We start from the raw sequence: 27,823 nt of genomic DNA, 5'->3' as shown, positions 1-27,823 counted from the left end.
AGCTCCAGCTCTAGCAGCATGTCTGCCTGCATGCTGCCTTGCTCTCCGACGTGATGATAATGGATGAAACCTCTGAACCATAAGTGATCCATCACAATTAAATGTTTTCCTCTTGAAGAGTTGCCATGGTTCCTGGTGTCTCTTCACAGCAACAGAAACCCTAACTAACTAAGACAGAAGGGCACATGCCAGGCTGAAGAGCCATACAAACCCCAACATGGGATTAGCTCAGCCTATCTGAGGGGCAAAAAGAGCAGTGTGGCTAGCTAGGCACGTAGTACATGCCTACGATCTCAGCAGTTGGGAGGCTGAGACACGAGGATCAGGAATTATCATCAGATTCATTGAAGTTAGCCATGGCTACAAAGCAAGTACTGGGCCAGCCTGCGTGACGTCAGACCTTGTCTGAAAAAGAAAAGACCAGTGTGGCTAGAGTGGAGTTATCAGAGTCAAGACCCAGGAAAGGGCACCAAGCTAAGCAAGGCCAGTCACACAGGGCCTTGGGGACCCACAGGAACGACCCTGGATTTTATTCCAAGGGTAATGAAAAGCCAGTGGGGACTTTCAGACAGGAAGGGGACATTAACTAGTTTGTGATTGTTTTCCAAAGTTGACTGTGTGTATATATAGATCATGAGTGGGGGATGAAAGAGGGAGATTAGTTAGAAAGAGAGTCTAACTATTCAAGGCAAGAGATAAGGATGGGAAGGGTTAAAGTGGAAGAGAATGGCTGGCCAGAAGTCAGACACTGAGTATATTTTGAATACAAAGCAGAAAGTACATGTTAAGAACTGGCTGTGGTTCAGGAGGGAAAGAAAATACTTAGGAATGACTTCTAAGAGTTCTCCTTAGCAAGTGAGAGAATGACTTGAAGTGTTCCTTGACGAAGATGGAAGGTGGGGATGGGCAAGGATGGTAAAGGGCTTGGTGTGGACAAAGAAATACAAAGTTCTGGTTAGCTGCATCTAAGACATTCTAACAGTAGTGATCAGGACACTGTCTATGCAGGTCCAGAACTCAGTGAAAAACTGAAGCCTAATATACAAAATTAGGGAGAGGCCATGAGGTTTTCTCTTTTTGTTATGTACGTCTGAGTGTATATGAGGTATGTGGTGTGTGCACACATGCGTGTGCATGGATGCACATATGGAAGAAGCTGGCATCTGCTCTGTCACTATATACTTTATTCCCTTAAAACAGCTTTTTGTTTTGTTTTTCCTGAACTTGGAGCAAGGGTGGCGGTCAGCAAGCCCCAGTGATCCTCCTGTCTTCATCCCCCACAGCTGGAGTTATAGATGCAGTTGTGATCATGTATGGCTTTTGAAACATGGGTACTGGGGATTCAAACTCTAACCCTCATGCTTGCACATGAAGCATCACTGAACCAGCTCCTCGGCCCCTTGAGGTTATTTCAGGCTGGGGGTATACCTTAGTTGTAGAGTGCTTGCCTAGCATATTCAAGGCCCAGTTCAATTTGCAGAAACACACACACACACGCACACACACACACACACACACACACACACACACACACGAAAAGACAGTGTTTTGAAATCTGGATTTTGGGAAAACAAAAAGACATTAATACTGCTTCCCAGGTTTATAACATCTCTGAAAACAACACCGGTTATGCCACGAACAGAGGATGAGTAACTGATGGTCAACACCGATGCTCAACTTCACAGGGGATAAATCACCTAGGAAACAGGTCTCTCCGTTGAGGAACTATTTACCTTGGGTTAGCCTCTCTGGCCACGCCTGTGAGAGAGTGTTTTAATTAAGTAAGTTAAGGTGGGAAGAACCCAAAAAGATGGGCAGCACCATTCCCTGGGCGTGGATCCTGGACTCGGGGACAGGAGAAAGCGAGCCAAGCACCAGCATTCGCTGCTCAGTCCTCTGGGTGTGGCTGCAACCTGACCGACTGCTGCGAACCCCTGCCACCACTCTTCCCACTCTTCTGGACTTCTCCTCAAACTGAGCCAAAGCAAACCCTCCTTCTTTAAGCTGCTTTGTGTCACAGAAAACAAAAGCACTGATAGTTTCTGTTGAAGGAATACAGGTAGAAGAAGAGCTTTCGTTTTTATCCTTTTGTGCCTATAGTTCCTGCTAGTCCACATGTAATCTATTTAAATAAGGGGAAAAGAAAATGCTTAAAATGGATTTGGGGATTTTTTTTAATTTTTATTTTTAGTGCATGCATGTGTGCATGCATGAGTGTGTGCGTGCGTGCATGCCCATGCATGCGTGTGTGTGTATGTGTACATAGAAGTGCTGATGACCTTGGAGTCCAGAAGAGAGATGCCTTGGAGCTGGAATTACATAAGTCTGTGAGCCACCCTACTTGGTTGATCTGCAAAATCAGTATATATACTCTTAATATTTGAGTCATTTCCCTAGTCAGGTCTTTGGAATTAAAATAGAACTAGGTTTGCACCTTTACCTAAATACTTCAATATTTATGAACTTGCGAAGTGGCTGAGCCTTGTAAACCTCGTCAGTAAAATAATATAGGTTTATCCTCCATAATCTAAAACTTTGAACTTACAAATGCTCCAAAATCTGAAACATTATTATTATTTTATGTATATGGGCATGTTCAAGTATGCCTATGTACTGTGTGCATGTCTGGTACCCAGGGAGGCCTGAAGAGGGCATCAGATTCCCTGGAACTGGAGTTATAGATGTCACCATGGAGTTATATAGTCACCATGCTGAGTTCCAGTGGACCATGGGGCTCAAACCCAGGTCCTCTGGAAGAGCAGCCAGTGATCTTGACTGCTGAGCCAGCTCTCCAGTTAAAAAATCTGAAATGTTTTAAGCATCATTCTAGTGCTCAAAAAAATTCTGATTTGGGGACATTTTTAGACTATGGACTTTCCATAATTTTTAGCTGTAAGTGCTCAACTCTCTCTCTCTACTTTTTTTTTAATACAATAGCTGAAGCATTTTTGGTACCAAGCATTTTGGATGAGGAGTACTCCCTTAACTCAACCGTATTAAACAAAGAAATCAAAAGAGCATATTTTTTTACACATACTAAGTACCTATTAATTAATTAATTTTTATAGATGGTCCCTTTCATTTCCTAAAAACAGAAGTTTCTGTTTCCTAAGGGTGTGGTGGTCAAATAAGCTCACAAAATAGCAAGCATGCCACCAACCAGCAGCAATTACCCGCGCCACTGTTCCACTTATTACAAATGATTAGTCAATCGTGAGCTGTCTCCAAAAAAAGTACTCACAGATAGTCAGATAGGCTGCCTGTTACAAACCAGCTTCTTCCACACCACATACCTCCAGGACACCCAGCAATATCAATTGGTCTGTAATAAATGTTTGAGAACTGATTACATGCATTTGGCTGGGGTTTGTGGAACCATAAGAGCAAAGTATAAAGCATCATTCTCTTCAAGAGCTCGGTCTATGGAATACCTGATTGTCAGTCAGTGAGAGAAATCATAGTGGAGCGATGGAAAACACTTTGGACATACAAGACCCTAATAAGAAGAGAGCCTGAAGTTAGAGGAAAACCCTTCTGTGAAAACACATGGGTCTGAGTGTCACACACAGAAGAGAGTCCTATTGTTGGTGACATTTTTTCTTTTGGCCTGAATGCTACTCCCTTTTCTGTTTTTTGTTTGTTTTGTTTTTCCTTTGTGTGTCTTTGTGTGTGTGCATGCATGAGTGTTTTGTCTGCATGTATATTTGTGCAGGAAAAAAAGTATTGGTTCCCTTGGCACTAGAGTTATAGATGGTTGTGAGCTGCCTCACGGGTGCCAGGAATCGAACCAGGTCCTCTGCAAGAGCAGCCAGTACACTCGACCATTGAGCCAACTCTCCAGGCTTCCCACTGTGCTTTTAACTTAGACTGCAGTTCTTCTGGAAGCCTGGAAGCCCTCCTCCTCTGTTTGACATGGATTCTTCTGCTCTGCTATTCCTGAACCCCTAGGACTAAGGGAGGGTGATTCTTCTATGTACCCTCCTCTGCATGTACCCCCATCAGGATACTAACATAGTAATAAGACAGATCTCACTTTTCAGTCTTTCCAACTAGACTGGGAGCTTCTGAGGGCACTGGCAGGGCCAGCATCTCCTCATATAATACAGTGCCTCGCACAGTGTTTATTGACCGGATGTGAATTAACCTTGGGCAAATATTTTAGGTCTTCCCAACTCCATCGCCATGAATGCGAACAACCTGCTTGAAGGGAGCATGGAGGAGAAAGAAGTCAGATTCTCGTCTACACTAGCATCAGGGTCCAAGGCCAACTGACCAACAATCTCGATGAGATAGGCCAGGATCACTCCATCTCGGAGATCCTGTCGCAGGTCCTGCACAGGCTTCACGGATGGCCTCTTCTTCAGCTGGGCATTCACCCAGGCCACATAGGCCTGCAGCTGTTGCTGGAAAATAAAAGGCGGAGATAAGGGAAAGATGGCATATCAGTCTCATCCCCTATCCTGTCCCTGTAAGGCAGCATGAGAGGGTGAGGGACAGAGGGGAAGCTATATCAGGAAGGAGAAAAGGGTTTTAAGATATCCCAGAGCACATTCTAAAATCTTTAGCTTTAAGCTAACACCTAGGGATAAAGTAATCTCCGACTAATTCAGCACTGCAGCCACAGATAAAGAGACACACGCTTCCAGGGGTCACTCCCACTTTCCACACTCTGTTGAGAGGGATCAAGGCTGAGTCCAGGGCGCCAGCCAGTACTCAGGTACCATGATTGCTGCCAGCAACCCACCACACTTTGCAGTTATAGTTCCTCGTGTACTTTATGCACAATGGACCGTGACACTCCCACGAACTGATCTTGTGGAACCAGACACGAACCAGGACCCAAGCACAGTGCTGCCTCCCACAGCTGCTTTCCTTAGCATGAGATGTGGGTGCGGTCATCTCACACTCGACGGAAGATTTACCCTCCTGAGCCCATAATCCTAGGATTGCTAGAGAGTTAGTTTTAATCTGTGTTTTATATTGTCAAAGAGGGTCTAGTTACATAAGATTAATGCGGGGAAGGAAAAGAAAGCCACCAAGTGGACTGTGATTCTGAGGATTAAAAAGCATTTTCCTTTACTTCACAGAAAGTTGGGGCCCTGTGCTGCCAGGAACCGAGAAGGTTTCTAGGTTGAGACATTTAGGGAACTCATTCCATCTCGCACACAACCCTACACATTCCATTTTCCTTTTAAGCACAATTTGTATTCTGATGCTTATTGTCACCACCTAGTCAGAAGATAGACATTGTTATCTCAAAAGCACACAAAAAACATAACAGTCTGGAAGGCAGATGTTTCATTTCTGTAACAGCCCAAGATCCTGAACCTCAAAATTAAGTTCAAGGGCTAATTATATCAAATCATAATTTGGTTAAAGTACAGTTGATTTCTAAGTCACAAGCATTTCCTGGGTGAAAGGAAGCTTAAAATTACTAAAGGAAGCCGGAAATTACTTACTGGCTGCTTTCCTGGGCTCAGATGAAATCTGCCTTAGTTTCTTTGCTGATTTTTGGAAATCGCCATTGTAAGGCAGTGCTAAAGCGATAATCCATCAGCTACTTAAGCTATCGGACCGGTAATGACCAGCAGGAATTGGCAGGAGGGAGCTAACATTTATTGAGAGCCTGCACAACCTGAACACCATTTCTGGTGCTTGTCTTGTTTTTGTGGCACAAATGATTGAACCCAAGGACTGGTGTGTGCTAGCAAGTGATCTCCCCTTGAACAATATCTTCAGCCCTGTTTCTGGTATGCTATTTTAATTACTGCTTCTGGTGTTCTGGTTTAAAGACTCAATGAATGTATCTGGCCTAGGGTCGGACACAAAATTGATGCTTACCAAAGGGTTGATTGCTTTTACATTTTATTTATTTTGTGTGTGTGCTTTTGCACACTACATGGTACAAGCGTGGAGGTCAGAAGATAGCTATTAAAAGTCGGTTCTCTCCTCCCATCTTGCAGGTCTTGGGGACTGAACTTAGGATGTCAGACTTGCACACTGAGCCATCTTGCCAATCGTGGCCATTATTATTGTTACCAGCATCATCTAATTTTATTCTCAAATATATATAATATATTAAAATATACATACTATATTATATCTAATATTAAAATACTATATATAAACACATAATATATATACATATATGTATAATATATAAACAAAACCCAAAACAACCAGTGTCTTAGGGGTTCTATTGCTGTGAAGAGACACCATGACCACAGCAACTCTTACAAAGGAAAACATTTAATTGAGTGGCTTACAGTTTCAGAGACTTAGTTCATTATTATCATGGCAGGACATGGTGGTGTATAGGCAGACATAGTGCTGGAGAGGAGAGTGGAGAAGGAGCTACATCTTGATCCCCACGGGCAACAGGAAGTGATCTGAGACACTGGGCATATCTTGAGCATAGGAAACCTCAAAGCCCACCTACACAGTGACACACTTCCTCCAACAAGACCATACCTACTCCAACAAAGCCACACCCCCTGATGGTGCCACTTCCTATGAGCTTATGGTGGCCAATTACATTCAAACTACCACAACCATAAAGCCAGTATTATTTCCATTTTATGGATAAAGTTTGGAGAAGTTACATAACTTCCCCAATGTCCCCAGAACTAGGACACAGCACGTCCAGTTTTAAAACCCAGTTAGCACTGCCTATGTATTACATTGCCTTGCTAACCAGCTCACTGCAGACACTCATCCCCAGAACGCACTGATACATAACGTTCCAAGGTACTCAAAGTGGAGTGAGTGCTGTGCTCTGACTTAGGGAAACAAATTCGGAGCAGAGAGGGCATTAAGAGTAACACTGAGATGGTAAAACTCCTAGTAGGAGGAGGGGATACGCACCTGTAATACCAGCTTTGGGGAGATGGAGCCAGCTTGAGGCTAGCCTGGGCTACAAGGGCTCCTGTCTCAAAACACACAAAACTGCTAATCATTTTTCCTGTATCTTTCTCATCTAATTTATATTTTGAGACAATCATGTCTCACAATGAAGTCCTGGCTGGGGTGGAACTTGCTACATGGACCAGACTGACCAAGAACTCTCAGAAATTCTCCTGCCTCTACCTTCCAAGTGCTGGAATTATGGGCCTGTGCCACCACAACCGGCTCAACTTGCCTGTCTATAATATCAGCCACCCTTAATGCACCCTCAAAGCATTCCTGCTTAAAGTTCTTAATTGGTCTTCCATTATCCTTAAGATAAATCCTATTTCTTAGCTGTCCTGTAGTAAGCCCTGTCTGCTCTGCCTCACTCGAGGCTTTGGCTGTGCAATGGGAGTAGAACTTGGGAATCTGGGATGATTTGTGTGATCTTCCGCTGTTGCTGGCCCTAATGTCTTCTTCAGGGGAGGGAATGAGAAGGCATGGTGTCAATGTCTCAGACACCCCTTCTCCTCCATGTCCCTGTCATGCCTCGGTCTATCCAGACCGCACACATTTCCTCAAGTGCATCATGGTTTCTCCCACGCCACTGCACCTCCCTCTGCCTGCCGATGCTTTGTAAAGTCTCAATCAAGTGTCACTCTTTCTAGAAATCCTTCCCTAATCCTCTCACACTCCTCAGACTTTGCGAGGAAGGATTCTGTGTGCCGTTCAATTGGCTCACCAATCATTTGAGTGCAACCCATGGGACTACAAAGACCTCACACATTCACACAGTGTGCAGGAGGCTAGGGAGATGGCTCAGTGGGTCAACTGCTAGTATAAATGCAAGTCTAAGGCTCTGAGTTTGGATCCTGAACTCCCATATAAAAAACCGGGCATGGTGGGTGGTACACACCTCTAACTCTAGCACTGGCATGGAGACAGGTGACAGGTAAAGTCATAGGAGGTCACTGGCCAGATAGTCTACCAAAACTCCAGGTCCAATGAGAGACCTTTTCTCAAAAAATAACACAGAGAGTGATGGAGGAAGGCATCCCAACATCAGTCTCTGGCCTATATACACATACACACACCACACCACACATGCACACTATACACACACCACACCACACATACATATCATACACACCACACACACACACCACACCACACGTGCATATCATACACACACATGCACATCATACACACACCACACATGCACATCACACATGCATACCACACATGTACAGCACACACCATACACACCACACACACCTGCACATTATACACATCCACACCACACATGTACACCACACCACACACACACAAACATGCACACCACACACACACTACACCACACACACCCGCATACCACACACACACCATATCACACAAAAATGCACAACACACCCACACAAATGCACACCACACCCACACACCAATACACATACACCAAACCACACATACACACACACACCACACACACACATGCCCACCACTACACCACACACGCGCGCGCACATACACATACACACACACACACGAACCTGCTACCTGGAAGAAGCAAGTGCTACAAGGGGATGAACACAGCATCAGGCATTAGCCCAGCATGAAGTTCAAGAGGTTGATGAGCAAAGGTGACAAAGAGGTCAGTGAACTCCAAAGACCTAAGGTGGGAATAAGATCTCTGCAGGGAGTCAGCTCAGTTCAGAACTATTTGCTTCTTAGGATGACAAGTGCTCAACATATATTTGCTTCCAGGAGAGAATCATTTGTCACGTTTTATCAGGCCTGCACCTAAGCTACTGTAGAAGTTCATTGGGCAGGGACATGATTTTTCAGTAGGTCAAGCTAATGTCTTCTTAAGTAACCATAGCCTTGCCTTGGCTGCAAAGAAGCAAACAGTCTAGATTACGAAACTGACTGCTTGGTCTTCTCTATTTGATGCACGGCAAGACAACAGAGGGGCTCCTAACTACTCCTGCACATTAATCCCTGCCGGGTCCTCCAGCAGCGACAGTAACAGCCATCAAGTTTCAGAACATCTATCCTTTCCAAAGCTATGCTGGTGTCTTGCTAAACACATCTTTTTTCTCTTGTTGATCTGATTGATTTAGGTATTCTAACTACAAGGAAGACAAAAAAAATGAGACTCAAAATAAGGTGAAAGAAGCTGTTCAAGGCCACCCAGATGGTGAACCATGGATTATGGGATTTAAATTTAATACCCAAGGCAAAAGTTCTCTCCACACCTAAATTAACGCATCTCTGAGCTGTAAGGGAGTTGGTAAACCCTGAAGGATGCTCTTTAGTCTAAAGCACCCCTCCACAGGCGACATGTGGGTCCCTTGTGTACCCCTCATCTACACTAAGTGGCTCTCGACTGCTCGGTGTGGTTCAGACCAGCCATATCAGCATCACTTGGGAATCTGCTGGGAAAGCAGACTATTCTTAGCATCTCCCAGCTCTGCCAACTTGTGTTTTAGTGGGATCCCCTGATGTCTGTATGCCCATCTGAGTGTGAAAAATACCAGCTCAGCCACGGGTTCTCTCTCTAGATGTATGGCAAGACAAAGAAGAGCCAGCGTGCCTCCTCAGCCTATGGGACCATCCTCCTTGCCTAGAGCTCTCTGAAATCCCGTCCCTCCACGCCTACTGCAGTGCATTGGAGGTAAAGGATGTGTGGAGCTCCCTCGCTTATTTCTCTGCTTTCTGTTTTTCCTTTTGTTTCCATTGTTGGCTCACATGGACAGGGTCATTCAAAACCCCTAAGGATTAGTTTTTTTAACTTAATAACTTTTCACTGTGAAATAATTTCTGGCTCATGAAAAGGTAATTGTGGGTAATATGGTTCCACAGGTAGACAGCTTGCCATGCAGAAGACTCTAGGTTCAATCACCAGCACTACATAAAGTGGGCGGGGTGATGACGTGTCTGTAACCCCTTCAGGCAGGGAGGATCAGAAGCTACACAGCAAGTTTGAGGCTGGCCTTGACTATATGACATCCGGGTTTTGTTTTGTTTTTTAAAATGGTAACTATACAAAGAGTTCATCTCTACTCATTGCCCAGACCACCACGAGAGAACCACAGCATAGCGACCAAAACAGGAAACTACAATTTACATAATCTACAGACTTCCTTTGAATTTACTTTTTAAAAGGGTGCTGCATGGGTCCTGGCATCAAAAAAGTTGTCAGGATTGGTAACAAGCACTGAGCCATCTCACCAATCTTTAGTTTTACCCCTGGTTTTCTGACGATGAAATTCAGGTTATAGATTTTGGCAAGGATATCATGCCTTTCTGGGGGCTTTTTATTTTTTCTTTCTTCTCCTCTCCTCTCCCCTCCCCTTCTCTCCACTCCCCTCCCCTCCTCTCCTTTCTCTCCTCTCTCTCTCTCTGAGATAGGGTCTCATGAAGGGTCCAAGGCTAGTTTTGGACTCGTTATGTAGTCAAGGAAAACTGAACACCTGTCTCTACCTCCCAAATGCTGGTATTCTAGGCAGGCTACAATGCCCGGTTGTATGTGGTGCTGAAGACCAAACCCAGAGCTTCACACATGCCAGGCAAGCATTCTACCTACGGACACATCAAAGATCTCCAGCAGAGAAAATATGGCAGGATCCCTGGAGCTGGGACAATGTGGCTAGACTCCTTACACCCTGACAGATCAGGAAAAGGAGAGAAATGAATTTGAATGCCCCAGGCAGGCATTCTTCATATATTAAGAATGTCAGATCCTAGTTTGGGTTATGTCACACATTCTGTCCAGTTCATGAGCAATCACTTTATTTATGGTGGAGTGTTATGAGGTTTTGTTTTTCATTTTTGTTAAGCCCCTAAATTTTGAAACATAGTTAGAAAGCCAAATTAAGAGGTAAAAGAAAAATTCCTTGTATGCTTTCATTTTCACTTTTAGATCTTATATCCAGTTGGAGTTCTTGTATGATATGAAATTCAGCTCTAATTTATCCTTTCCCAAACGGTTAGCCACTTGTTCCAGCACCATTTATACAAACACAGCCCTCTATTCCAATGATTTGAGACACTACTTTATCACATTCTAAATTTCCATAAATTCCTGGGCCTATTTCTGGGCTTTCTATTCTGCCTCACTGGTCTATGTCTACCCATGCACCAGCACCAAAATGTGCTACTCAGAGTCTATTTACTAAGACAAAGCCTCACTTTGTGGCCCAGAACAGCCTCAAACTCGTGATCTTTCTGTGACAGCCTCCCAGGTGCTTGCGGAGGGACGGCTGGCTTGTGTGTCCCAATCTGACCTCCAATTCACTAAATAGCTAAGGGTGACCACGACCAGGTTAGACCAGGATCCTCACGAGGGTGGTGAGGGTCGAACCCTGGGCATCACACATTCCAGGCAAGTACTCTACAAGTGAACTATACTTCCATCCCCATGAAATTATGTTACTATCTTCTAGGGCCAATTCTCATTCCCTGAAAATGATCTTGCTACTTTCTTAACTAGTCTTGTCTATTTATTTCTCCATGGGAACTTCTATTTCTGTCTAATTTCCTAAAAATGGCCACATATCTATACAGAGATCTATAAACTCTTTTGTGATTTTTTTTCCTGTTTCAATGGCTATTTTTCCATGTCCATTTCTAATTTTATATATTTCTGTTTTATCCCCCTTTCTTCTTTATTATGTTAATTAATGGTTCACCAATCTTTGCAATTATCCATTTTAATAGGAACATCCATTGTCAAAGAAGGCAATGAAGAGACCAAGTGATGAAGACGAGACCCTAAGTGAAAGCATTACCAGGTAGAAGATGACACTCCAGAAACAAATCAAAGGTGTGATAGGAAGTGGCACTGAGGGAAAGGACCCAGAAGCAATGCTGAGGACTGGCTGGCTGGCAGTGCTGTAGGGATAAAGGGGACCTGGAGACCTGGGCAAAGCAAACAGTTCAGTTCTGGGCACAGTCTGAACTATTTGTAGAACACCAGGGTGGGGATGTTTTCCAGGCAGCTGACAAAATACAGATTCAGAGTACAAGGCATGGGGCTTGGACTGAAGACACACATTGAGAAGTATCCCTGTGGGGCTGGAGGGATGGCTCAGCAGTTGAGAGCAGTGGCTGCTCTTACAGAGGACCTGGGTTCAATTCCCAGCACCCACATGGCAGCTCACAACCATCTGTGACTCCAGTTCCAAGGAATCCGACACCTTCACACAAATATGCACAAAGGCACAAATACCAGTGTATATAAAATTAAGATAAAGTGTCTGTGTGTGTGTGTGTTTGCAAGTCAAGCAAGAATTGTGCAAATGACTGCCTTCCACTGAGCACTTCCTACAGGCCAGGGACTGTGCTAAGTACTTGACCACATATTTTCACGTACTGACCACCTCGCTCGCACACCCTGATCCCTCTGGGAACGATTCTTCATATTTGATAGGTGTGAAAACCGAGGTCATGCGTAGCAGCACAGCTACGGTCACAGGGCTGGTCCACAGCAGAACAAAGATTTGCGTTCACTGCTTATTCCACGTCCTGCCTTCCAAAGCATTCCAGAAAGCGAGGCAAAATATAAGAAGTTACTTGGTATAAAAAGTTTGAGGAGGGCATGTGAGGGAAAGAAGAGAACTCAAATGCACTCAATGCCTATTCTAGTTAGAGAGAGAGAGAGAGAGAGAGAGAGAGAGAGAGAGAGAGAGAGAGAGAGAGAGAATATGCATGCATTACCTCATTCAGCCATCAGACCTGGCTGGCTAGTCTTTTGATATCTGGGAGGAGTCCCTCGATTGAGAAAATATCTCGAGCAAACTGTCCATAGGCAAATCTGCACAGTGCTTTCTTGATTACTGACTGGTGTGAGAGGGCCCAGGCCACTGGGGGTGGAGCTGCCCCAGGAAGGTGGTCCTGGTGGTATAAGGAAGCAGGCTGAGCAAGCCATGAGGAGCACGCTAGTAAGCAGTGTTCTCCCATGACCTCTACTTCAGTTCCTGCCCCTGCTTCCCATGATGATTACTTTGATGTGGAAGTATAAGCCAAACAAACCCTTTCCTCCTCAACACTGCTTTTAGTAATGGTGCTTTGTCACAGAAATAGAGAGCAAAGTAAGATAGGACCCAGTCATTAAAATCATTGTTATTTATGCCATTTTTATATGGGGAAACATGCCCAAGTCACACTTCTAATAAGTAGTCAAACCATTCCATCTTCCTCCAAGGAATATATTATTTCTCCTATAACAAAGAAACCGGAGAATTATCAACAAATGGTGGGCCAGTGAGATGAACTTAGCTCCGCAGGTAAAGGCACTTGCTAAACTGAACTAAGTTCCCAGATAACGCATAAAGGTGGAAAGAAAGGATGGACTTCCAAAGTTGTCCACTGACCACCACATGTGTGTGACATGCATGTCATGCACACCACATCATTATACTGATTTTTTAAGGGGGTGCAAGGGTCAGGCTAGGGAAATGTCTCTGCTTAACACACAAGCGTTAAGAAAGGAGTTCAGAACCCTGAAACCACATAAAAGCTAGGAGAGCATGACAATCAGCGAGAAGTGGAAACAAGGATTCCAAAGAGTAAGCTGGCTGGACAGACCAGCCAGGAAGGGGAAGTTCAAGGTCTACCTCAGTACACAAGGTGGTGTGTGATCAATGAAGACACATGACATCAGCCTCTAGCTACCACACATATGTAGTGACAAACACACATGCACACACACACACACACACACACACACACTCATCTGTAAAGGGGGAAATGGTGAGATGAGCAACAAAAAAATGTCAGGAGACTTGGGAAGAATCAGGGCAGAGCGATTTGTGGCAAGGAATTCAAAGAGAGGCTCTAGGACAGCAGCAGCCTGAGGAACTGGAGGCCATCTGATGTAATAGTAATAACAGATGAGTCTGGTGACCTTTCGGGGGAACAGATCCTGTAGAAGTGCCAAGGCTGCAGTCGGGGAGGTAGTGAACTGAGAGGACCCCAGGAGGCAGGAAAATAAAAACAAGAAGGAAGTGAGCGAGGGTCCTAGCTAGAAAGGAAAATAGCACAGGGAAGGAGTGGCTTTTAGGATGAGACTAATTTGCAGGTTGGGGGAAGGGGTTAGTGAAAGGAAAACGACCAAAAGAAGGGGACACTTGATGCAGCAAGGCTGGGAGGGGAGGAAAAGCTACTTCCTCCCATCCAGAGTGAGGAGTCGTGGTAGAAGAGTGGGGGTGGAAAGCAGAAAGCTAAAAGGTTGGTCCCAGTCCCCTTTACCCCAAGTCGGTCATTCCTGGAAAGAGGATCAACTGAGAGAGGAAATGAAGGGAGGGAGATTGAGAGCACACCCTGTGGGAGCACGGAAGACACTCTGCAGCACTAGGTGCTAGGAATGAGTCACCTGGAGAGGTGAAGCCATTGACTCTAGCGCGGCTCAGCAGGCCTGGACCATTCGAGGAGGAACCAAGCACAGGCGGACAGCTGGAGGTGGTCAGAGACTCAGGATCACAGGGAGAAGGGAGGGAGGATGGAAGTCACTGGTCACAGAGTCAGGGCCAGGGAGAAAAGATGAAACCAGTGCATAAGACAAGAGGACGGAAAACACCGGGGAAAGAAGAGGTTGATGGAACAAAAATACTAAGTTTAATGAAATTAATAGTGGGTTTTGAGCAGTGCCAGGGTTCAAGACATCAGGTGTAGAGTCAGACGTGGGAATACGCACCTATAACCACAGCACTCAGAAGGCTGAGGCAGGAGGACTGCTGTGAGTTTAAGACTAGCCTGGGCAATACAGTGAATTTGAGGACATCCTGGGTGACAGAATGACCCTCCTTCTCTAAAAAGATGTTTTTAAAGGTGTAAGCGACATGGTGGGAAAAGTTCCAGATGTGACCTTGATCAGGTGGCCCAGAGGTGTTGATTGCAGCACAAGGGGCGTGCGGGAACTAAGTCTTCATTATGACGGAGCCGGAAGTCCTCCCATGAGCTTAGAAGACATTAAGATGCTGTGGCTACTTTGTTATGCCCAGATTCATATAGTTTTTTTTAAAAAAAAAAAAGAAAAGAAACTGGCAAGTCTTAAGTTAAATCGACTATTTTTTGAATGACTAGCTGGCATTTGGCGCATCTTTCACACTTGTGGAAGTCAGCCAAATGGAATCTAGCGAGAGTGTTCAGAGCTTCACTGCATGGGGAAATTCTTATCCGAGGTGAGGTGTTAGATTGCTCTTCTCCAGACTCAGCTCCACATTTTTCCGGCTAACTTGGGCGGGGGTGGGGGTTCCAGCTTCTTAACTGGTGGGGTCTAGTGTCCCTGAGGCCTGGAGATATCTGCTCTTCTCACTTAAGGGGCAGGAAGGACCCTGCTCCTCTGCTATGAATGCCTGCAGCTGGCTCTAGAAAGCCTAGTTTAAAGGACAAAGTCATTCTTGTGAGGAGCACCACCCACTTCCCGTCGGGTGTCAGATGCTTACCTTAGAAGAGGCTGTGGTGTGGGCCCAGCCCTGCCTGGCTCAGCTGCTTGGCTTTAACAGCAGATCAGGGCATCTTCCTCCACAGCAGAGGAAACACTGGATGCTTTGTAAAGCAAGAGGCGGCCACTCTCCTAGGTGCCACCACTTATTTGATTTTCACCGCCCACCTTTTCTTGTATAATAGTACTCTTCAAATTGTAACTTATATAAAGCTAGATATTTGTTTTGCATCGCGAGGTATTAAACCTTAGGTCACAACACACTCAACAAGCACTCTACTTGAGCTATATCCTCAGTTCCCCAAAGCCAAATGTCTTTTAAAAATATTTGTATTACCTTCATCTATTTATTTGTGTGTCTGAGTGTATATCTAGGGAGGTTAGGGTATGTGAACATATAACACGCATGTGGAGGTCAGAGGACAACCTGAGGGAGTAGGTTTTCTCCTTCTACCATGAGGCTTGTAGGGATCAAACTTGGCCATCAGACTTGGTGGTGGGCCATCTCATAGGCCCAGAGTTTTAGTTAGCTGAGTTTTTATGTGTATGGGTGTTTTGCCTTCAGGTATAACTGCCCATCACGTGTGTGTTTGGCATCTGTAGAGGCCAGAAGCAGCTACTGGATCCCCTGGAACTGGAATTACAGATGGTTGTGAGCCACCATATGGAAACTGGGAATCAAACCTGGGTTCTCTAGAAGAGCAGCCAGTGCTCTTAACTGCTGAGTCATATCTCCAGCCCCCCAATTTTTTTAAATAGGTCTTTCTGGATAGGACTGGGGTTGAGGGTGGTCTCGGAGCCTAAAGCACTCATGCCCTTTTTCTTCCCTGCTAAACCTCCCCTCCAGTTTCCCTACTCCTCCTTGCACCTGGCTCCTAAAAGAACTAAAAATAAAAAATTCATTTCAGTTGTGTGTGTGTGTGTCTGTGCACAAGAGAGAAAGGTAGACAGAGATACCGAAAGACAGAGAGAAACACAGAGATAGACAGAGATACAGAAAGACAGAGAAAAAAACATAGACAGACAGACAGACAGACAGAGAGCAAGTGCCCCAGAGTCCAAAAGAGGGTGTCAGACCTCCTGGAGCTGGGGCATGGTGGCCTGTGCTTGTGATCCCAGAGGTGTTAAGATGAGATGGAGACAGGCGAACCCCTAGAAGCTCCCTGGCCACCCACTCTAGGCTCCTTGGCAAAATCCCAGGCCAATAAGTGAACTTATTTTAAACAAAAGGCAGAGGGCACCTGAGGAGTGACCTGCTCACACAGGACTGTGTGAGCACGTATGCACACATGCACCTGAGGAGTGGCCTGCTCACACATGTGAGCACATATGCACACATGCACCTGAGGAGTGGCCTGCTCACACAGGTGAGCACGTATGCACACATGCACCTGAGGAGTGGCCTGCTCACACGTGTGAGCACGTATGCACACATGCACCTGAGGAGTGGCCTGCTCACACCTGTGAGCACGTATGCACACACGCACCTGAGGAGTGGCCTGGTCACACAGGTGAGCACGTATGCACACATGCACCTGAGGAGTGGCCTGGTCACACAGGTGAGCACGTATGCACACATGCACCTGAGGAGTGGCCTGCTCACACCTGTGAGCACGTATGCACACATGCACCTGAGGAGTGGCCTGCTCACACAGGTGAGCACGTATGCACACATGCACCTGAGGAGTGGCCTGCTCACACCTGTGAGCACGTATGCACACATGCACCTGAGGAGTGGCCTGCTCACACCTGTGAGCACGTATGCACACATGCACCTGAGGAGTGGCCTGCTCACACAGGTGAGCACGTATGCACACATGCACCTGAGGAGTGGCCTGCTCATACAGGTGAGCACGTATGCACACATGCACCTGAGGAGTGGCCTGCTCACACCTGTGAGCACGTATGCACACATGCACCTGAGGAGTGGCCTGCTCACACAGGTGAGCACGTATGCACACATGCACCTGAGGAGTGGCCTGCTCACACCTGTGAGCACGTATGCACACATGCACCTGAGGAGTGACCTGCTCACACCTGTGAGCACGTATGCACACATGCACCTGAGGAGTGGCCTGCTCACACAGGTGAGCACGTATGCACACATGCACCTGAGGAGTGACCTGCTCACACCTGTGAGCACGTATGCACACATGCACCTGAGGAGTGGCCTGCTCATACAGGTGAGCACGTATGCACACATGCACCTGAGGAGTGACCTGCTCACACCTGTGAGCACGTATGCACACATGCACCTGAGGAGTGGCCTGCTCATACAGGTGAGCACGTATGCACACATGCACCTGAGGAGTGACCTGCTCACACAGGTGAGCACGTATGCACACATGCACCTGAGGAGTGGCCTGCTCATACAGGTGAGCACGTATGCACACATGCACCTGAGGAGTGGCCTGCTCACACCTGTGACCACGTATGCACACATGCACCGGCACCCACATAAACCACACTTAGACGTTGTGATAAACCAGGCTGCCCGTTTACTCATGACAGGCTGTCTGTAGAGGAAGGAATGAAGGCATCCCTGGGAAGGGGGCAGAGAGCGGGGAGCCTTGCTGCCAGCGCTGGAGCTCTTGCTTTTCACTAAGTCTGAACTACTGCTGTGGCTCTGCCTTTTCTGTGGTTTAGTTTTTCAGATTTTCCTAAGAGTCCATGAGTCATTAAATTCCACTTCCGATTTCTTCTTGTTCAAGTTGGGTTTTGGCACTTGCAACACAAAGAAAAAGGAGCAAGGCAGGCAGTTGGTATATACTGTGTCCAGGACGGTACAGAACCTGTCGATTTGTCTTGACTTTCACCTTTAAGTTGTTCTGGGGAAGCTATAAAGATGCCAGCGTCCCGGGCTAGAAATAGGACTCACAGCTTAAGGGCACTTGCTGCTCTTGCAGAGGACCCTGGTTTGGTTTCCAGAACCTATGTATCAGCTCACAACCCGCTGTAACTCCAGTTCCAGGGATCTGGCTCTCACTTCTGGTCCCCACAAGCACCAGGAACTTATGAGTGCACCAGCATATATGTGTGTGTGTGTGTGTGTGTGTGTGTGTGTGTGTGTGTGTGTGTGTATGTATGTATACATATATATGTATATATATGCATGCAGACAAAACATTCATAAATGTAAAAAATAAATGGTTTTTAAAAGATGTCGGTGTAATGGATAATTCTAGAAAGGCAGAGATTTTATGATAGCTCTGAGTCAGGCCTCCGAGGAAGGAGAAATAGAAGCAGCAGAGGTCTAGCTATCTAAGCAGGCTTTGAGTCTGGCAAGGCTCATAGGTGACCGCTTTCATCGGCTTCCTCCAAATCACTCCGTGTACCTTATGTCTGGGTTCAAACTCTCAGTGTAGACAGTTCTAATCCCATTCTTCGTCTGTGAAGGGACTCTTGGCCTTGAAAGCCTTCCTGTTGCTGCCACAACTTTCTTCTGTTTGTCTTTGGGACCTGCCCTTTCCTCCCAACAACTTCATAACCTTAGCCTCTGCTCCCTGCCCCTCAGCAATGGAGATCAAAGACTGTTTATGAAGAGGATTTGTTTGGGTAAAGCTGCAAAAGCAGGTTGTAATTTTCACCAGGGAACTCCATGTTGCTAGTTTAGAAATATCCAAGGGCTTTGGCTCTGTGGCTCCCTGCTGGCCAACCGGAAGAGCAGCAAGTGCTAGAGAAAGTGCAGGAGACTGAATGGCCAGAAAGAAAATTAGCTTAACAGGGAGACCAGAGGATACCTGTTTAGAACTCAGACGTTCCAGCAGCAGAGGGTGAAAAAGCAGTTCCTTAGACATAAAAGTCCAGGTTAGTTTTGACGGGGTTATATTCTGCCAGCAGGGGAAAAAAACTCCACAATATTGGATTTCTTTTCTATTAATTCTTTTTTGTTTTGTATTATTTTTTTTGAGACAGTTTCTCTATATAGCTCTGGCAGTCCTGGAACTCAGCCTGTAGACCAGGCTGGCCTCAAACTCAGAGATTGACCTGCCTCTGCCTCCCAAGTGCTGGGATGAAAAGCGTGCGCCACCACCGCCCGGCCCTTTTCTATTAAATCTTTTGGCCCTTTACTGATGCAGTGTACTTTGTTTATTGTACTTGGTGGTTAGTTGGGTTAACACAAAAGTATCATTAAAATTTCTTCTTCCTCAAGAATATAAACAGACAAGGCTGTTTATATCAATGTTCAGCTTTATGGCCAAATGATCATATAGAAAAAGGAGAAGAGCTAAGGTTTTTCAGAATGATACCATTTCATAAACTTACCATAATCTTATAAAATTTCCAATACATATAAGCACTCTAAACAGTCTCTGTGCCTTCATGAATACATGTTACAAGGTTAATGCTCAATAAGCGCATGAGAATGAATCTTTAGTCAATCTATAATCTAATCAATCAATCTATAGTCTAGGGTGTCTCTTAGTTTAGAAACAGAATATCTGGCCCACCGTCAGAGCTTCTGATACCAGAGTCACCCCTTTACTAAATGTGGCCAGAGAAGGCTACGTGTATGACCGCTTCAGTGGGGATTAGCTTAGGAACCAATATGGAAATTCATTCAGAAAAGCATGGGTTTGAGCCTGTGGTTCCTCCAGCCAGGACAAAGCCCGTCAAGGCAGATGAAGTACTATTCATGTTCAAACTCTCTAAACCACCTGGGGGCGGGGAGTGGCACCTGGCAAACTGTGCCCTATCACTGCTGCACACGCCTGGTCTACCCATCACTCAGCACGGGGAACACACGGCTGCCCAGTAGCTTTCAGCCAGGGAGCATCTGTGGAGCTGGCATTGGCACCGGAACAAAGCCAGTGAGGCTGGGAGGGGAGTGAGGAAGTCAGCCTAGAAAAAAAGATCAGGCCGAGAGGAGGAGTGCTTCGCTACCTTAAAAACTTAACGGGCCTTTCATTTCTTCAGCGAGTGCTGGGGAGTTCATTGTGAGAACGCCTGAGAGCCTCTTTTAGGCCCAGTGCTGCACCCCTACTTCCTGGAATGCAGGAGGCACTAAAGGGGATGCTCCCAGCAGCTCCTCTGCCTGTCGGGTCTTCGCCTTACTCAGTATCCCCATGACAGGATGAGGCCAGACGAAGGCTCACACTCTGCTCTCAGGGACTAACAAGCAGATAAATTCCCTGCCCCCACCCTTCCCTTTAAAAAACAAAACATTTATTTATCTATTTATTTATTGGGGGGCGGGAGTAGGTGGGCACCTGCCACGGTGTGTGTGTGTGGAGATCAGAGGATGGCATGCAGGACTCAGTTCTACCCTTCCGAACTCAGGTCACCAGGCTTGGTGGCAAATGCCTCTACTCACTGAGTCATCTTTCCACCCTCGTGACCCCGCCTTTTTTTCCAGATAAGGACTTGTTATGCTGCCCATGATGATCTAAATATGCCAACACGGGGACTAAGCCACCCTCCTGCCTCCAGACCTTCTGAGCGGCTGGGACTCCAGCAATGCGCTACTTCCTCAGACAAACATGTATGATCTTAACGTGGCTGAATATGTCTAATATGTCTTTTCTACTCGGAGAAAAACAGGCAGGGGAAAATCTGCCAGTTCACATGTCCAGACACTGGCTTCACTTTCAGCCTCTTAGCCAGAAGTTCCCTCTTTTCCACTAGCAACATGTCTGCACTACCACAAAGTTCCCAAGTACGATGCTTTCTTTATCTTCGTTGGCCTGTGAACTCCATTAGGAAACAGATTCTGTTATTTGGTTTCTATTTCCAGAGCCTGGCACAGTGCCTGGTAAACACAGTAATTCACTGAGTGTTTGGTGAGTGATTGCCTGCACACGTATGCCAGCTAAGAGGCGGTGGTGGTGGCGGTGGTGGTGGTGGGGACCTGACCTCAGTGAACACGAAGGTGGATAAGTATTTGCTTCTTTTCATGGTTTATTAATTAGAAAGTCTTCAATCTCCCATAAACATTACTCTTTTGTGGTATTTATGGCATTAAGCATCCTACTGGGGTTTTCTCATAGGTTTTGTCTCTCCCTATACACTTCTCAACAGCTGTAAATATATTCCCCTCATTCAATGAACGAATAAACGAATGGTTACTGGTCAAACCATATTATAAATGTAGGTCTACTAAAATCTCCAAATAAAAAACACCGAAGTTTTTAAAAAGAAGTTTGTCCCCCAGGAGAAACACTGGCAGAATTCATATTGCCAAAGACAATGTTAGTATAACAACCAATACCAAGTAGCTTGAACTAGGTGTTGAGGGACATGCCTGCAACTCCAGCACTGGGGAAATGGAGACAGGATAATCAGGAATTCAACATCAATGTTCAGGGCCAGCCTGGGTCACATGAGACCCTGTGTCAGAAACAACAGGCCTGGGAGATGGGTCAGTCGGTGAAGTGTTTGCTATGTAAGCATGAAGACCTGATACCCAGCACCTACATAAAAAGTCAGGTCCAGCAGCACTGGGGAGGCAGAGACAGGTAGATCCCCAGAGCTCGCTGGCCAGGCTGGCTAGTGGAATCAGTGAGCTCCAGGTTGGGTGAGAGGCCCTGCCTCAAAAAGCAAGGGGAGAATAACTGAGGAGGACACTTGGCGTCAATTTCAGGGTTGTGCACGTATACGCTGCACACACCCACCACACAAATAGCTTTGAAACAAATGCAAAATAAGGAAGTAAAGAATTAGAGAAAAACCCATTCTAGCCAAGGTGGGTTACTAATGACAGTAGCTAAAATCTATGGATAACTCACAGTAAAAAATAACCACGTCAATACAAAAGACTGCTTTAGCATCGCTGGCATGAATCAGTTCTGTGACGCCTTTGGCAGGCATGCTGAGGCCAGGCCTCTAGGTGGGCAATGTAAGGAAAGAAGATTCTGTCATACGCAGTTCTATTCAGTGGCATTCGGACTGAGGAGAGACCAGCAGTAACTACAGGGAAGCCTTGATTCAAAGGGCAGGGTTTCTCTTTGCTGCTGGCTTTCTTTATAATTAACCAATTAAGGCCATCTCCCTGTCTCCTGTGGGAGTTTTCTCTGCCAGGAAGAATGAGGTTGCAGCCCTAACCACACAGACCTATAATAAACCATCGGGGTGATGAAGGATAGCTTCAGATATACTTAGATTATTCCCAAGAGGTGGCTGAATGTGTGGTATTCTTAGCCTCAGTAGAAATAATTTCTCAGAGGAATCAAGTGTATTCTGACACACTCTTTTAAGTCCCCTTTTATAGTCTTATCATAGGATTCTAACAAAAGAGACTGAATATTACTGGGCCTATTAAGCAACCTTGAGCCTGGACTAGATCAAACAGGGCTCCCACCAACCACACCAATTATTTCACTAATCCTGTTATTCCGTAGCATATTATGTGGCAGTATATGGGGAGGGATGAAGAAAATGTTGTTATGTATGTGGAAGATTGTGATAACTAAATTTAACATTAATATTTATACTACTTAGAGGTATAAAATCAAAGTGCTATTTTAGTTTTCAAATCTACTAAGGATTCTACTACTAAGGAGCACACGAGCCTGCAGAGAGAGCAGTTTGTGGGATGGGTAGACAATTTAGACATCACAGGACGCAAAGACACATTGCTAGACTGTTCTTAACAGAAGAGTTGATCGCAAAGTTGTCTGCCTGCTGTTTATAGGAATATTCAATTACCACTACAGGAAAAAAATATTTCACCCCCCTTTCCCCTTGTTTTGAAAGAACTGGGTATTAGGCAATATTTATGTACAGAGGCATGGGAATAATAGCCATGCAGCTTCGGTTTCACAAGGGTCTTCAGATAAAGATTTAGAAATGAAAAAACCCAGCAGAAAGCAAAGGCTAAGACTTGGCTCTGTGCCAGTTCCCTTCTAATCAGAAGATGGGTCCTGACACCAGAGAGCTGGGTTAAAACAGAAGAAGGGAGAGGCCATGAGAGGATCCAGGGGCTTTTGCCACAATTGGTGAACGGGTTGGATTGACACAGTTAAGGACCAGAGAAGGCCCAGGGGCAGAGAGGGAGAAGAGATGAAGGAGAACACAGGAGGCGCTTAACGAGGTGTGATTCCTGGCTCTCTGTGTTTCACCCCGGGGTCTGAGGCTCTTTGTTAACCAGTTTCTTACTGTGTTCAGTCGGGAGTGATGTGAAGATGAGGAGGCCAGTCCTGCAGGCAGGACACACGCTCTGCCCGTCAATGAAGGTTGTGACACCCCTAGGCCAAAGGAAAATTCCAGCACAGTTGGTCATACTGGCAGAACATTTCCGTTGGATTTTTTTTTCTCTCTCTGTGTGAGGAACAAGGCTGGGGCACAGGGGCCAGAACTGGGGAACGCTCTAACGCAGGTCAGAAGGCAGGGCTTCTTAATTAGAAACAGGGATCAAGGAGGGAGCCTGTCGTGCAGCTGTAGGAAAAAAAAATCCTACATGGAAATTCATGAGAATGGTTGGTTGCCTCTAGGGGAAATGTTGGGTAGGGGGTGGAAGCAGGGAATGGCACAAAAGGCTCTTCCGTCTTGCCTGTAATGTTAATATTTAAGAAGAAAATTGAGTTGGGGTGTAGCTCAGAGGTAGAGCCCCTAGTCATATGCAAGGCGTTCAGTCATCAGTGCCTGGGAAAAACATGATTTTATATGTTATCTGGCTAAAACCTGATTTTCAAAACACAAGGGCTGCCTTAAAGGGTGGAGGAGTAGGGCAGTGGCAGAGCATCCACACAGCATGCCCAAGCTCCCCTCCCCGAGAAATCCATAGAGAAGGGAGAGGTGGCCAGAGGAAAAAGTGGGCAGGAAGCCATGGCCAATAGCCTATCCCTTCGTGGCTGCTGGGGTAAGGCAACCAAAAGGATTAGTGAGGAGCGAGGGCAAATGGCAAGGATCTTCAACAAGAATTGCCTGGATCACAAAAGAAGCAAACGGAAGAGGTAATAGAATTCTGAGAGAAACTTGTGAGGAGAAAACAAGCCTAGCCCACTTTTCCTGTCAGATTGAGGCTCCTCAGCAGTTCTCACAGGAGGGATCACATATTGGCTCCTGAAACTGGGCCTGTGACCCAGGTTGCTCCTCTTAGCGAACCTTGTCCTCGGCGGTGGAGGACACAACGTGCGGGACTCAGGGAATTCCCACGTGGAATGGGCCCCTCGTGTGGACCACCCGCAGTCTCCTGCCCTCTCAAACTTTCTACCAATGCCACACCACCACACCCCTCCCGTGACTCATCCACTTAGCTCCTGAAATGGAAAGAGCTCTGCTGTCTCCAGTTCAGGACTTCCCTCAAGGATGTTCCCGGAGAGTCCCTGGGAGGCGTGAGGTCTACCTTTCTTGCAAGGAGACGCCTTCTGAGTCCGTGGTCCTAAAAGACCTCCGCGCTCAGGAAGGCCACCATCCAGCTTAGAGAGAGGCCCACCGCCCTTCTGATGTCCTCAGGTTCGAGCATCTTTCTGCACCGCACCCGCCACCTTGGCTCTGCCACCAGGCTCTCCAACCCTGACGTGTGTGATGTGCTCTGGGCTCCCCCGGAGGATGCCCGCCCCCCAGGATCCCCTTCCGGAGATTAGGCGGGAGGCACGGGGTGACGGGGAGCTGAGGGTGGGAGGAGCGGGGCAGTTACCTCATTGAAGCCCTCCTGCAAGACATCCAGTAAGTTCCCGCGGGTCAGGCAGGCTAGCATTGTTCCTGCCGTGGGGCACCCCGGGTGGGGTCGTGCCGCCGCCTCCTCCTCCCTCTGCACACAAAGGCGATCAGCTCAGCTAGCTCCCTGGGATCTCTCCCGAGTCCCGCATGCCACTTACTGGAAACCGAGACCCGAGCCAAACTAGCGGCTTGCACTGGGCATGCTCGCGCGCGGGCCGCAGCCGGAGGGGCCGGGCGCCCTGCTGGTTCCTATAGAAACAGCCGGGCGCGCACGGCAGGCACGGAGAGGAAAGAGGCGCTGGCGGCCAGCTCCGGGCCGCCCGGGAGTGCGGGGAAGCCGAGGGCGCGCGCACACGCTCCTCTGGACTGGCGCGCGCGCAGCGAGCACTCACACACGCGTGCACACAGACTCACACGCGCTGACACAGTGGGCTTGAAGCGTGAGCTTACAATCACTACACTGCAGGTTTGGAGGCGGGCGTCCCCGCGCGTGCGCAAGCACACGCGCTCGCACGCGACCTCACACACACACACACACACACACACACACACACACACACACACACACGTATTTACTCTGCTCACTTAAGGCTGAAAGCACCTCACCACAAGGTGGGTGTGAAAAGGAGTGAGTCACAGGATTCCCCCATCCAGTTCTTCAGACTAACAGCGACCTTTTTCCACAGAGGACTGGAGAGTGAGGCAGCCAAAGGAAGAGGAAGTAGGAGGACAAGAAACAAAACAAAAAAAGAGGAGTGTGTGTGTGTGTGTGTTTAAGTATTAGGATAAGCAAACAAACAGTGTTAAACAAATCATAACATCACAGCAGAAACATCAAAGATAATTCAAGGATGACCAAGGCTTTACCACCTGCTACTCTTCTCTCTTCAAAATCACTGCTATGCGGGGAGGTGGGCAAGGTGGCTCCGGGGATAAAGGCTCTGGCAGAAGCTTGACACCTGAGTTCAATCCAGGCACCATGTTAAAGGTGGAAAGGGAGAACTCACTCCTCTCTGGCACAGGCACCAGTATACACACATCATTCTCTCTCGCACTAATTAATTGATTTTAAAAATAAAATAACTGCTGAGAGCCAGCATGGCGGTGTCCACCTGTGATCCTTTACTGGAAGCTGGAAGCAGGAGGATCAGGAGCTATCCTTGGCTACATAGCCGGTTTCTGGTCAGCCTAAGCTATGTGGAGTCCTTTCAATATAAAAACAATTATATACATACACTATATATTTGTGTTATACACACATGCATGCACATGTACACACACACATATAAGCCCAGACATGGCACTCTAGAGGCAGAGGCAGGTAGATCAATGAGCCCAAGGCCAGCCTGGACCACATAGCAAGTGTTTTTAAGAACACCGGTCATTTGCGTGTTCTCAGAGTAAACTTTGAAAAGAAAAGAAAGAAAGTCAAAAGAATGTCCACATTACATTCCATCTTGTGATCCTAGACAGGCGTCCAAGGCCACAGCTGGTCAGGGACACACAACTCAATAATCAAGGAATCACAAATCACTTTCTAGCCATCCTGGATGCTCCCCTCAAACCCCATTAGGGCCTCAGGGGAAAAAAGTCACTAATGAGCTAGCCTATTGAGTCTTGGTTAACCTAAGAACCTCCTCCCTGTCACTAGAGAAAAAGAAAGCCTTACTGGGGGGCCGACTGGCTGGATAGCTAAAGCTGCTAAAAACCAAAGTCTCCTGGAGAAATTGCGAGCCTCTGACCACAAGGAGCAGGAAGCCAAGTGCCAACCTGCATGGAGCCAGTTGCTCTGCTGGTTAAATCCTGCGGGTTCCACCCTGGCTGAAGCTGGGGGAAGCAGTAATACCCAGTCTGACTGACCCTGAGCGGCCTGTCCTATGTCAACAGACCTCTCTGTCCTTCACACTTAGCTGTGGAGTGTCATTGCCAAGACTCCTCACCACTCCCTCAGTTCCTGGCATGAACCTATGCTTAAGGCAGTGGAGCCCTCTATAAAAAGAAGCACAAAGCTTCCCATTGCATAGAACTGCATGTAGCTACATACCTAATGACGCTAAAACCAAAGCGGTCAGCTGAGGAGTCAGCAGGCATCAGACTGGTCTGCAGATGGTCATTCATGCCAAGAGATCAGTCTTTGATGAGATCCATACCTGGGAGCTCAAGGCTCTGGAGGGAAGACTTACTAAGCAACTTACTTACCATTTTACTCTTTTAAGGCAGGGCCTCGGGTAACCCTGGCTGGTCTCCAGCTTCCTAATTAGTCAAAGATGACCTTGAATTCCTAATTCTACTGTTTCTGCCTCCTAAGTGCTGGGATTACAGGCCAGTGCTATTACACCTAGCTATCACAGACTTTTTTTTGAATGTGTATCTGTGTGTCTGTGTGAGATTGTGCAATATGTGTGAAGGTCTCCATTGAGATCAGACACCAGAAGAGAGTGTTGCGTTCCTTGTAGCTATAGTTAGGGGACATAGTGAGCAACCAATGTGGGTGCTGGGACCCACACTCAGGTCCTCTGGAAGAACAGTGAGCACTCTTAACCACTGGGCCATCTCTCCAGTCCCCATACTGGATTTTAAATCTCCAAAAGTAACGATTTAATTTGGCCCAAGTATTTATTTCATATAAGAAAAAACCCACACCAGGAGACAGCCTCTCAATAAATCAACAAAAGGGACTGAGATCTAAACAAAGGCCTTTGAGGTCTGGGCCTGTGCCTTGTCCAATAGCCGTTGATAGCATGCTGGAGAAATTAAGATAAAATCATGGTGACTTATTTTACGGCATATGGCAAAAATTTTACAATTCCCAAAAACCTAGAGAAATAGTGTCTATTAGAACTTTCTAAGATGGAAATATTCTGTATTCTATATGTTGTCCAAAATAGCAGCTAC

General features: G+C 46.6%; 1 protein-coding gene across 7 annotated transcripts in view; it reads right to left on the bottom strand.

Annotated features, from left to right (window-relative positions):
* Positions 1 to 27,823, bottom strand: part of Dixdc1 (DIX domain containing 1) — an 85,899-nt gene that overhangs the window by 48,938 nt on the left and 9,138 nt on the right. For 2 of the 7 annotated variants that reach the window (XR_012910026.1, XM_075965946.1), the window contains exons 1-2: positions 24,906 to 25,258; positions 4,274 to 4,403 (exon numbers count right to left, since the gene is read on the bottom strand). Coding sequence is in view for 4 of the 7 variants with exons in the window: in XM_075965946.1 (XP_075822061.1) it covers positions 4,274 to 4,403; positions 24,906 to 24,965 (190 nt within the window). In the remaining 3 variants the exon portion in view is untranslated. Of the gene's footprint in view, positions 1 to 4,273; positions 4,404 to 24,905; positions 25,259 to 27,823 lie in introns of those variants that run through there. The other 5 variants (XM_075965949.1, XM_075965948.1, XM_075965947.1 and 2 more) reach the window with 4 other exon arrangements.

This window comes from Microtus pennsylvanicus, chromosome 3 (assembly GCF_037038515.1).
Source record: "Microtus pennsylvanicus isolate mMicPen1 chromosome 3, mMicPen1.hap1, whole genome shotgun sequence".
Taxonomy (NCBI): Eukaryota; Metazoa; Chordata; class Mammalia; order Rodentia; family Cricetidae; genus Microtus; species Microtus pennsylvanicus.
Note: the sequence above shows the minus strand (reverse complement) of the source record. Positions and strands in the feature narration are given on the sequence as shown.